This window comes from Schistocerca cancellata, chromosome 7, assembly GCF_023864275.1.
Source record: "Schistocerca cancellata isolate TAMUIC-IGC-003103 chromosome 7, iqSchCanc2.1, whole genome shotgun sequence".
Lineage (NCBI taxonomy): Eukaryota > Metazoa > Arthropoda > Insecta > Orthoptera > Acrididae > Schistocerca > Schistocerca cancellata.
The window spans coordinates 180,681,288-180,693,974 of NC_064632.1; the positions used below are offsets into that span (position 1 = coordinate 180,681,288).

The following is a 12,687-nucleotide window of genomic DNA, read 5'->3' on the forward strand; positions in this document are numbered from 1 at the left end:
TATTGAGCATATCTGGGATGCCTTGCAACCTGCTGTTCAGAAGAGGTCTCCACTCCCTCGTACTCTTACGGATTTATGGACAGCCCTGCAGGATTCATGATGTCAGTTCCCTCCAGCACTAATTCAGACATTAGTCGAGTCTTTGCCACGTCGTGTTTCGGCACTTATGCGTGCTCGTGGTGGCCCTACGCGATATTATGCAGGTGTACCGGTTACTTTGGCTCTTCAGTGTATAACTGCATGACGCACGTACTCTGTAACCCACTGCCACTGCTCAGTGCGTGTCGGTGGACTTTCGTACATGCTCCGTGCGTGTGTCTGTCTAGCAGTCACTCCTCACTAGGTGACGCTGCTATCGTCTGGACGATATCATAATCGACAGTAGGTCGGTGGTCACATTGTTCTGGCTGATCAGTGTATATTCATCGCTGAACACATTGCGACCAATTCATTAGCAGTCTATGCTTCCCGGTTACGACACCACTCTAAAAGCAGTCTTTTGTATTTCGGGCTTAATGGCACCCTACGCATGGGTCGGTAATTACCTAGTCCAGATGCTAATAGTCTTCTACTCACGGTGCTGGACAGTACATAATGTTGTACGGAGTCCATGACTTGTTCTCAGACGGCAGACGCAGATGTTAGGGGGTTATGATGTGCCTGGTGCACAATGCGGCGATCTTCCTTGGTGGCAGTGACACGTGGTCGATTGAAACCTTGACGACGAGTATGCCTGTCTACACTTTCCCTCGCAGTCCAACATTGGGCCAGTGTCACAAACGAATGCTCTGCTAATGTGGATGGTCCACGATTCGGCCGGCCTGCCAAGTGGAGACACGCAATGTCACTCCTTTGAAACTGTGTCAGGCGCTGATAGCGCTGTCCAGCACGAGTACACGACATCTCCGTGTCCCTCACGGTGATCTCTCAACATGTGACGCTGTTCATTCCGCTTATGTACCATACCAGTCTTGGTAACAAAACTAACTATGAGTCACAAAGAATTGCAATTCTAATCTTTTACATACCCGCCGATAGTGTGTACGTGAACGAAGTTATACTGACATCCGATCATTTAATCTGGATGCTTCAGCTGTTTTGTCATTCTTTTATTTTGTATCATTGGTACATTGGATGCTGGTACTACCAAATTTCCAAACCTCGCAATTAGGTGCGATTTACTTCTTGGGCAGTCCAACGAGTACGTCGTGAAAACTGCCATTCTTTCATCAGGAAAACAGTGTCCGTTAGTTGGGCACTGCGTACGTCCTACCCGATAATCTGTAGTTAAGTCCATCTGAGACATCTGTGAGGCCAGTCTTGGCTGGCGCTGCGGGATGGAACAGCGCAGTGCGGTGTGCGCTGCCACGGTGAGACGTACGCGATGCGGAGGTGAAGCCTCTGCATTCTTCCGACCCCCGAGTGGCTCCCACGCTTTCTGTCGGACGACTTTTCAAATATTTAAGCCTCCTCCCCGTCGAGCTTTTACGGCATTTTCCACTTCCCTGGCGCCTCAGTATTCAGGCGTCTTCTCGCGATAACTCCACTACCGGCTTCTTCTAAGAGACAGTGGCCGCCGTCGATCGTACAGTCGCAATATACAGGGTGAGCACAAAGTCTTGTCCTGATTATAAAAAATTATAAAACAATAACCGTTTGACATAGTAAATTACATTTTATGCCGTTACATAGTTTAGTGTTATTAGTCGTTGTGACCAACAGATGACGCTAGTGCTCCACAACACCTAGAGAGCCTGTATAGGGAGAGAGTGGCCAACCAGACGATACGGCGTCCATTTTTCTGCCACATTGCGGGCGGGGCTTTTGAATGGCCAGTAGTGGAGTAGTGGAGTACACACTCACTGAATCAAAAGCACAAGACAACATGGCGAAATCATTCGTTAAATGCTTTTCTTTACAGCTTTAATGTACTCATAGTAGCCTATTACGTACAGCACAGGAAAATTTGATACACTGACTGTAAAAATTATTCGTTACTTGCATTTATCTCCTTTAAAGTTCGTTTACTAGACATATTACAATTAAAGTTACGTAAATAAAAAAATATAGTGTATAGCATTTTTTTTGTATCGGAAGTGCATAACGCTAAAACTTTAACGTACCTGTATTACGTCAGATGAATCTTCAATACAGTACAACTTATGACACTGAAGGACGTAATTATGACGTCTGCAGCTTAGCAAAATTCTTACACATTAGATACACAATCCCATTTGAATTCTATGTTTATAAGAATAATTTGTTATAATAATTTTCACACAGCCAATTTACAGGTCTGTTTTCAAATTTAACTATTTATGTTGCAAGTTGTTTTATATATAGTTAAAAGCAAAAACGACTTACTTCGCACAGATAAGAGTACTTGGTTGGTTTCCTCAAGGCTCCTGTTTGATTTATGTCAGCCCTGTTGACTGCGACTACCCACTGCTTTCGTCTTTCTTCATTGCGTGGAAATGCTAACATGCGAAATCCACCTTCGCCTCTATTGGAACAACCAAATGCAGCACAACCTGGCATCGTTTACGAACGTCTGCAGAACGAATTACAGATGTCAAAAACAATACTGTACAATTACTAACGTGTTTACTTCAAACATGTAGGCCTACCGACTTCATCACAAAACGCTTCATTATTTCAACTCGTATTTAAGATCGCAATCGCTAATTACGTACGAAAACCGATAGACAACTAAATCGAACATGCATGCACAACGCATAACAAGTCTCTCAATAATTCAAATACCCTTTAATCGTTTCCAAAAGTCCTCTGAACTTCAACTCAACTCAAAAGCACGGCGAACATAGGAAGCAGCGAGAGACGTTTGGCAGAAAAATGGCGCCAAACCTAATGAACCAATCACGGGCAACTTCACCTATGGCCACTCCCTCTGTATACAGGCTCTCTAACACCGACGCGGTCTGTTAGGTCACGTTAGTTACTGGCGAAATGGCGTCGAAGCAGGAGAAAGCGCAATGTGTGCTTTGGTTTCACGAAAAGAAATCGCCCATCAGTGGTCAGCGTAAATTTCGGGCTTCTTATGGATGCAACCCACCTGACATTAAATCAATAAAGCGATGGTATGCAAAGTTTAACGGAACAGGCAGCTTAGAAGATCGTCCTCAAAGTTGTAGGCCTCGAGTGAGTGATCCAATTGTTGATCGTGTTCAGCAATCGTTTCAACGGAGTCCGTCTAAATCAACTCGTGAAGCATCGCGTGAACTTCAAATACTGCAAGCAAATGTGGTGAAGATTCTTCATGAAAGGCTTAGGTTGCATGCTTACAAAGTGCAAATCGTGCAGGCCTTGCAACCGAATGATTTACTGACACGTGCTGAGTTTGCAACTGAGATTCTCAACAGGACTCATGGCGCTAACGATTACTTAAATCGCACATGCTTTACCGATGAATCCACCTTTTATGTCAGTGGAAAGGTAAATAGGCATCATGTCCGTATATTGGGTTCGGAGTCTCCACATGCTACTATACAGTTGCAGCGAGTAAGCGAAAAAAAGAATGTTTAGTGCGGCCTCATGAATAACAAGGGATTTTGACCGTTTTTCTCCGCGGAAAAATCCATTACCGCTAACGTTTATTTAGACTTATTGCAACAAAAATTGTTCAAATGGCTCTGAGCACTATTGAACTTCACATCTGAGGTCATCAGTCCCCTAGAACTTAGAACTACTTAAACCTAACTAACCTAAGGACATCACCTACAGCCATGCCCGAGGCAGGATTCGAACCTGCGAATGTAGCAGCAGCGCGATTCTGTTCTGAAGCGCCCAGAACCGCTCGGCCACAGCAGCCAGCGTTTTGCAACAGTTCATTACTCCACAGTTAGAAGAATATCAACCATGGATACTTTTCCAGCAAGATGGAGAACCCCTTCCCCAGTGGGCTTTGATAGTGCGTGATTTCGTGGATGAAACATTTCCGGATCGGTGGATTGGAAGGAAGGATCTAACACCCTGGCCACCCCGCTCTCCAGACATTACGGCCCTTGACCTTTTTTTTTCTCGGGCTATACCAAGTACAGAGTCTTCGTCACACCAGGTGCTGACGTCGACGAACTGAAGGCTAGGATATTAGCTGCTGTGGGTACTGTGACAGAACACATATTACGAAACACATGGCGGGAACTGGAATACCGCCACGACATTCTCCTAGCTACCAAGGGAGCACACGTTGAGGTTTACTAACGTAAGTGGTGTTAAAAAAACTAGTAACACTAACCTATGTAACGAAGGGTCAAATGTAAATTATTATGTCAAACGGTTATTCTGTAATAAATTGTTATAATGTGGGCAATATTTTGTGCTCACCCTGTATACCATGAACAGAAAGCTATGGAACAATGCGATACTGATTCTCATCCATCTCCCTTCTTAAGATGAATATGTCGGTCTTTCTTAATCTGTTGGAAGCCAGGAAAGAAAATCGTTATCCACTCTCTCATCAATTCACTAGGAAAAAAATGTACCGCACTTCCTGCTAACCTAGCGTTTCAGCTGTGAAACCTCCACGCGTGGAAAGTTACACTATTCCAGAAAAGTAATAGTGAGCAGGCCAGGCCTTTAAGATCTACGTTATGAGTTCAGTGTGCACATCTTAACTGCATACCGCTAATTTTTATTGGTTCTAGCTACATATCCTAAAATAGGGATTTATGCATAGAATATTTAATTTGAATGGAAGATGTCTAGCAGAAACAACATTTCATTTAAACACTATAACTTATCAAAAGAAAATGTGGAATGATACAAAACACAAACTTTGGATATTCTGTTTAGTTCAAATGGTTCAAATGGCTCTGAGCACTATGGGACTCAACATCTGAGGTCATAAGTCCCCTAGAACTTAGAACTACTTAACCCTAACTAACCTAAGGACACCGCACACACCCATGCCCGAGGCAGGATTCGAACCTGCGACCGCAGCAGTCCCGCGGTTCCGGACTGCAGCGCCAGAACCGCTAGACCACCGCGGCCGGCTTCTGTTTAGTGGATTCAGTTGATTATCAATGCTACTTTATAGGACGGAATGGTATTCATCGGCCATCAGGTCTATCAGAAAAGCAATCCCAAAGCTCCTTAATCCCACACAAAAAACAGTGACTTCAAAACTGGTGACTAATTGCAAAGCACACATTCAACACACCAAGCGTGAAAATGAGACATGTATCCGTACAGAATGCTACAACACCGTACGAAGAATGCTGCATGATGCTGGTGCTGTTGCTTATGCTCACCTTAATTGCACCAGTGACCTAAAACATTATGACCACCTGTTTAATAGCGCCATGTCCCACTTTTCAAAAACAGTACAACAGAGTTTCTGCTTGGTATGGATCCTAAAATTCCTTCACAGGACTCAAGAAGTCTACTAGATCTCTACCCACAGTCAAGCAATTCCCGCAAATTACGGAATGGTGGTTTACGGCCACGCAGCTTGGAGCGAATTGTGTTCTGGTAGTTACAGATCAGGGATATTTGCTGACCAAGACATGAATGTGAGTTGACTATAATGCCCCTCAAACCACTGTAGCACGATACTCACCTCGAAATACGTACAATAATCCTACTGGAAGATGTCATCACAATAGGGCGGGGGAACGGGGACGGACGTCAAGCTTCAAGTAGTTCAGTGCTATCACGATGTCATCGATTACCACCACAGATCCCATGGAAGCCCAACTCATCGTACCCCATAGCATAATTCTGCCCTCGCCGGCCTACATCTGTGATGCAGACATTCGCCTGGACGACTGCGTGTAAGGACCCAAGCATCGACCCAGTGTAACAAGGAAGACGATTCATTCGACAGACAACACTTTACTGCGGTGAAAACTCAGTGATGCTGTGCCCACTGCAATCATAAATGACGATGTCGTTGGGCAACACAGGAACACGTAAGGGTCGTATGATGTGGAGCTCCATGTTCAACAGTGGTCTTTGAACTGTGAGCTCCGAAACACGTGTTCCTGCACCAGAACTGTCCTGTGTCGTTAGATCAGCCTCAGATCGTTGCCTATCCCGGATTACACAGTGGAGGATCCTCAGAGGTTCACGTTTTGTGATAAGACGTGGTCGTCCAATACCATACGGTCTACTCGTTATTTCACCATCCCTCAAGCACTTTCCATAGCTACTCACGACAGTACTACCCCAACAGGCGACCATCTTCGCCGCATCAGAGATTCTCGTTTTCAGCCGCAGCGCCACTACAATTTCCCCTTTGTCAAAACTGCTTATATCAGTAGATCTCCGCATTTGCGGCCCGATATTCGCTATAATGACTGCCCATTTGTCTCTCTTCCACCTACACACTTTCCTTACTGTTCCATGTGCCCGCAACACCACCAGGACGTACTGAACCTCGAGTGATGCTGGAGTCACATGTCTCTTTTGGATGATTTCATGTGCATTGGCCGCACGACCACTACGGTCGCAGGTTCGAATCCTGCCTCGGGCATGGATGTGTGTGGTGTCCTTAGGTTAGTTAGGTTTAAGTAGTTCTGAGTTCTGGGGGACTGATGACCTCAGATGTCAAGTCCCATAGTGCTCAGAGCCACGTGCATTGCATGGGGAGGCACAATGCTTTGGATTCAACAAAAGACGAATGGAGGGTACACCCAGCTCCATAACGCACGAAGAACTTTAGCAAGAACAACGAAAGTACCTCCGTATGCTATAGGAGCCAGTCATGAGTAGAATCAATCTCCTCGCAAACAATGTAAAATGGCCTATTGTTTAAAGCTCATGCTTTCACAAGAATTACAACACTGACTGCATACTTCAGCTCTATCAACTTTCCGTTATACTACTTTAGAAGCCATTGCCTCCCTTTATATCAGGCAATGTGTGAATATTACAGGAGAAACAGCGCACACTCTTGCAATGAACCCCATTTTAGTTCCGGCAAATGTTGCCGCCACAACGGTACGTGTACCAACACAATTTGTACACGACAGATTGCTCTCAACTAAAAAGGACTTCACGAGAAAGAAAATATCTTTTCCTGTAGACCTCCCTTCCAAAAATTTACGAAATAGAAAGAGCACTTCACATTCATAAGAAGAGTATACAAAAACAAGTAGCTGCAAAAGATTTCCGTTATCATTACTGTCAATAAATTGCAGAGCGAATTTTGCGCTATCATGAAGACATGACAGCAACTGATTTTTCATATCAGTGGCAACTGCATCAATACGACAATTCATTGGATTAACTGAGATCGGTATAGACTTCAGAATCTTGCTAAACCTTTCTGCATTTATGATTTCGCATTTTTTGACGGCTGTAAGAAGAATTTATTTGTCACCAATAATGTGTAGTGATCTGGATTTTGCAATTAAGTGGGATACCTACCTCTACGGATGCTCTTGGTGCTTTCTTAGGAACTGATACATGTTTTTTGAGGACTCTGACATTTCCTTTTAGTAGTTGGTCATGACGCTTAATTAACTGGATGGGCTTACAACATCGTCTGGATGTTTTGTCTGTAGATGTCTCTTTAGTTTTATGGGCTTCAAATTATCGTTGGTTAAAATCTCCAAACAAAGTACACATTATCTTCTTCTTCCCCCTGTCTCCGTCTATCTCCTCCTCCCACTCTCTTTGTCCAGCTCCTCCTACTTCACCCTGTTTCTATCCATCATCTCTTTCCTCCTCTTCTCTGTTCATCTTCTTTTCACCCCTCTCTCTCCGTCACCTCCTGCCTGCACGCCCCCCCCCCCACCTCTCTCTCTCTCTCTCTCTCTATGTATCTATCTCTCTGTCTCCTCCTTTCCGCTCTCTACATCCATTTCCTACCAACCCTCTGTCCATCTCTTCTTCCACTGCCCCTTCTCTCACCTTTATCCTTGTTTATTATTGTTGCAAATTAAGATTCTGTGGTAATATTCTGATCACAAACCGATATACAACTATCCTGTTTTCTGTGAAAACATTCTCTGACGAACAAAACAAAACAGCATACTGTTGTGTACAAAAATTAAAAATATTTGTAATAAGAAAGGATATGTATGACAGAAGTAAATTGTCTGATAGTTTAAGTGCACCAGTATCGTAGTTAAGACTGCCTGCTATGAAAGAAGGAAAACCGCATATTTTTATCAGATAAAAATCAGAGCATTTTCTTTCCAGTAATCGGCTTTAACATAAAAGCTATACGTTGTTGTTTAAAAAATATATATAGTCTCTGTCCATCTGAGTGTTTAATAGAGTATTGATTAAAATTGGAAGTAAATCGGTCAAGAACTTTTGGAGACTTTTAGTAACAACGGTTCCCTTTTAAATATTACATATTTATTTATGTATTTCGTAGGATTTAGAATTGGATATATAAAGACTCCCGCAGACTCAAATGCAAAGTTGTGTATAAAAATTTCAAAGCAATCAGCCGACTGCACCCATGCTTTGAGGACGGCTGCCTTACACTATATATTTTATAGTTATTTTTATCTCTAGTAAGTCGCTGTATTTGTCAATAAGTAACTTGAATTTGGTATGTGTATATAGCCCCTGGGAATTAAAAAGTCACATGTCTTAGTAACTAGCTATAGTAAAGCGCAAATAAATAACACTAATTACTATTATATCAATGAATGATTTTCATTCAAGGTATTCTTGTTTTACGCAGGTATTCCTGTGACAGATGATATCTAATTATGAGTAGATTAAATTGAAAGTCATAGTCTATATTTTAAATTGTAGTTTTCTTTTTTAAAAGAGTATATGGTTTACAATAAATTTACCAGCGTGATAAAGTTTTATCTTCACAGTACTATTTTAGGAAATGTGACAGACGTTAATTGCTGAGGTGGTAAATTACTGTCATGCTTTGTTGCTAATAGTTTTTTTTTCTTTGGGAGGACGAAACATTAATTTCTTTTTCCCATGCGACGGTCGTATAGATCAGCCTTTATAGAAATAAACTAGAAAATAGATCAACTTCTTGGTCTAGGTGTTTCGTTCTTCCCTGTAGTGAAAACAGAGTGTTCTCGTTCCTGCAGTATTTTTTATTTAAATTTCCTCTGGTCAGTCTTATCTAGAAAAGCTGTACATGTCATTGGTTAGTTGTCCACCAGAACTTGCCCAGTCGAGATCACATTTTTCTCACCTCGAATGATAGCCTCGAGAAAGTATTACTTCACCTAAAAATTATGAAGCAAGTAGTAATAATATCTTTGCTGGCTGTTTTGTCAACGAAACGGTTCATCCATTAATACGGAAATTTTGCTAATGCATTAAATTATATTAAACAGTTCCATTCGTAATTTAGTTATTTCAGTTCCTAAATGGAACACGAGAAATACGACTTATCGTCCCATTTACTATCATTTTGCTGATGACAAATCATCTACCCATAGTGCCATTAGCATTGAGCTGTTTGAATGAGATCCATGGTGCGCCGCAAGTGGTAAAAGCTTCAGACTGTTCCCGGTTCCATTACGACCGATTACTATTAAAGGTGAGAAATCAGTTATCCTCTCCACTGTCGTCTTCAGTTCCTTTTTAATTTCCATTGTCAATAATTTTAATACTTATTCTTTTCTAAATCTCATTGCAGCACTTTGCATTTCTTTTGTTGCAGCTCGCTCAGCTGCTACCAATGGAGGAAAACTTCCTGCTGCTCTTCCGATTCGATAATCCGCTGGAGTCCAGCGTCGAATTTATGAAGGTAAGTCATTCACGAACCACAAGAAAGTAAAAAATAACATACCCAGTTATTCATAATTAAACGCATAACATTAAAGTGTCAATATCGTTGTCAATTTTTAATGACTAATAGGAGAACAGATTAAGCAGAACTGAAACTTCAGTCTAGCAACTCGGGGTATCCGTCAATCCATAAGCACTCGTGTCTCCCCCACGCCATCTCACACACACACACACACACACACACACACACATACTAGCTGAATCGGCTCCATCCGTAACTAACTGCGAGTTTTGCTCGAGTTTATGTTCTACTTGCTTTTGCTGTGTCTTGAACATGGTGTTGGAATCTATAACGAATTTTAAAAAATCTGTATTTCTATAAAAATCTGTAGCTACCAAGTGAGGAGATTAGTGCACAAACATAGCTGTCACTCAATTTGAAATTACTAATCAAGTATGCGAAGCAGTGCTTTGCACTGAACAGACTGCAGGCCCCACGAGTAATTTCACGTGTGCATCAAGAGAAGGAGCAATAATATCAGTGTTACATATAAACTCTTGTGCAAAATAGTTTGAGTGTTGAACATACATACTTCGCGAAGAGACGCAGTTCACTTAAGCAGACTGCGTTCCGCTGATGGTCCTAACATGAACTAGAATGACGTTCTGCAGCACGATGTGACTTTCTATAATTTTTGGGCATTCAACGTAACAAACCATGCTATATACCGTTATGCGATTAAGTATCTTGAAATAGTTTGTACAACAGAATGAAAAATAAAAAGTCCACTTACTTTTCAATACCTAATAATAATATTTCACGGTCAAAGCAAAAAATGCAAATAGGAGGAATGATTCGAGACAATGGGTTAAGACAATCTGCAAAAAACTTATGAACTAACCAATAATGTTTACAATAAAATTGCATATTATGACATGCAGAAATAACACATTACGGTACGGTACGAAATATGACAAGCTCTCTAAAGGCTGATGCCAAGTATTGACAGAAGAGTTGCAATAATTAGATCCTATCAGAATTTCAGAAGTCTGAAATTTTGGAAATATTGCTGAAATACTAAAAATCATAAGAAACCTCATAAAACAGTAAAAAAGACAAGACATATTGTTAGAGATCTACACAGTATGAACATCATAAAACACACATGAGCAATTGTGGATGCACAAAACTTATAACAACAGAGACAATCTCTCTTTTTTTGTGAACAGTAGGATGAAAAAGTTACTTAGTGTAGGCCTCCAAAATGAAAATAATGGGAAAAACCAGCAAAAGTGACAAACTATGAAACAAAATATCTGCATTAAATTTAAACAGCATGTGGTAACAAGAAGACGGCAAAAACACCACTGATACGTGGTACTTAATGGAATTAAGGAAAACGTAGAAGGGAGGATCCACCAATATAACCTGTGTTTTACAGATAACACAGGCCAACGAAAACTTTTTTTGAAAAACGTTTTTTACTTTGGTAGCTGATCTTTATAGACTTTTATGAGCTGAATCAAAATCTAGCCTTAGTTTTTTTTGTATCACCCATAGTTTTTGAGCAATATGATTTTTATCATATAGTGTAAAAATCCTATGCTATACGGTTAACGGGGAAATTAATGAAATGCTTTGTTACAACACAAGCATGGTTTGTATTTACAGTAAGCTACTTAAAACAATGATATGTGTTAATAGAGGTTTCACTTGTCAGCTGGAATTGATTTGTATTTTCTTTCTCTTTTTTTATTTGAAGCTTCTTGTGTAGCTTTTTCTGCGATGAGTCGCTTGCTGAACTTCTCGCTGAAGTGACCAACAGTAGTCCCCCATCATGTTGATGTTCAAGCGGTCTTGGTAGCGTTTTTCCATCACTTTAATGTCCTGGTGAAAACACTCTCCTTTCTCCTCACTAACATCTCCCATATCGTCCGGGAAGTAATCAATGCGACTGTTCAAAAAGTGAACTTTCAGGCTCATTAAACATCCTAAAGTTTTAAAACTTCTTTAACATTGTAGCTGTAATAGAAACATGTTCTTGGTGTTTATTATGTCCTAAGAACTTTGTAACGACTTGCTTGAATGATACCCATGCTTATTTCGCATTTAAGGTCATTGTGAATTCAGAGTTAACATCAAACATCAATTTTCTAATGCCAAGTCCGACAAAGCCGCCTTCTTTTAGTTTAGCTTCTGAAAGGAGTGGAAACTTTTGGCAGAGATACTGAAAACTGGTACATCTCTACTTTACATGTAGAGGTGGTAGGAGTACGTTTTTTGGATCTACAAGGTATGTGCGTAGAATGTATTACCCTCCTGAACCCACCGATTCCATATTCTGCTAACAGTCATTGGATCTCTACCAATCCGAGCAGCAATGTCGCGATACGATAAACCGCAATCGCGAAAGGCTACAATCCGACCTTTACCAAAGTCGGAAACGTGATGGTATGCATTCCTCCTCCTTACACGAGGCATCACAACAACGTTTCACCAGGCAACGCCGGTCAACTGCTGTTTGTGTATGAGAAATCGGTTGGAAACTTTCCTCATGTGAGCACGTTGTAGGTGTCGCCACCGGCGCCAACCTTGTGTGAATGTTCTGAAAAACTAATCATTTGCATAACACAGCATCTTATTCCTGTCGGTTTTATTTTCCGTCTGTAGCACCTCATCTTCCTGGTGTAGCACGATTCAACCAGCACCCCCGTCGTTGACCCTTATATGCCCTGCCAGGCCTGGCAACAACATTAAACATGAACAACTCTAATGCTCTCTCGCTGTCATTCTACCTCTCACGGACAATTGAAATTCTAATAATTTGGATACCTGTTGTTGGTGTGCGCATGTACAAAGTTACCCTGACGTTAGATCATGTCTTGTTAATACAGTGTATGAGGCATGCAGCCGGCAACATGAGTCTGATATCGCAACGGCTACCTATCCTAGTACGATAGGGCGCATCAATCCCTGCTGTCTGGGTCTGTGTCCCTCGTGTC

The 12,687-nt window shown here is 41.5% G+C and overlaps 1 protein-coding gene across 1 annotated transcript in view; it reads left to right on the forward strand.

Moving 5' to 3' along the window:
- Positions 1 to 12,687, forward strand: part of LOC126091882 (calbindin-32) — a 695,369-nt gene that overhangs the window by 525,060 nt on the left and 157,622 nt on the right. Inside the window, exon 4 of the mRNA XM_049907165.1 lies at positions 9,617 to 9,703. Within this exon, the coding sequence (XP_049763122.1) occupies positions 9,617 to 9,703 (87 nt within the window). The remainder of the gene's footprint in view (positions 1 to 9,616; positions 9,704 to 12,687) is intronic.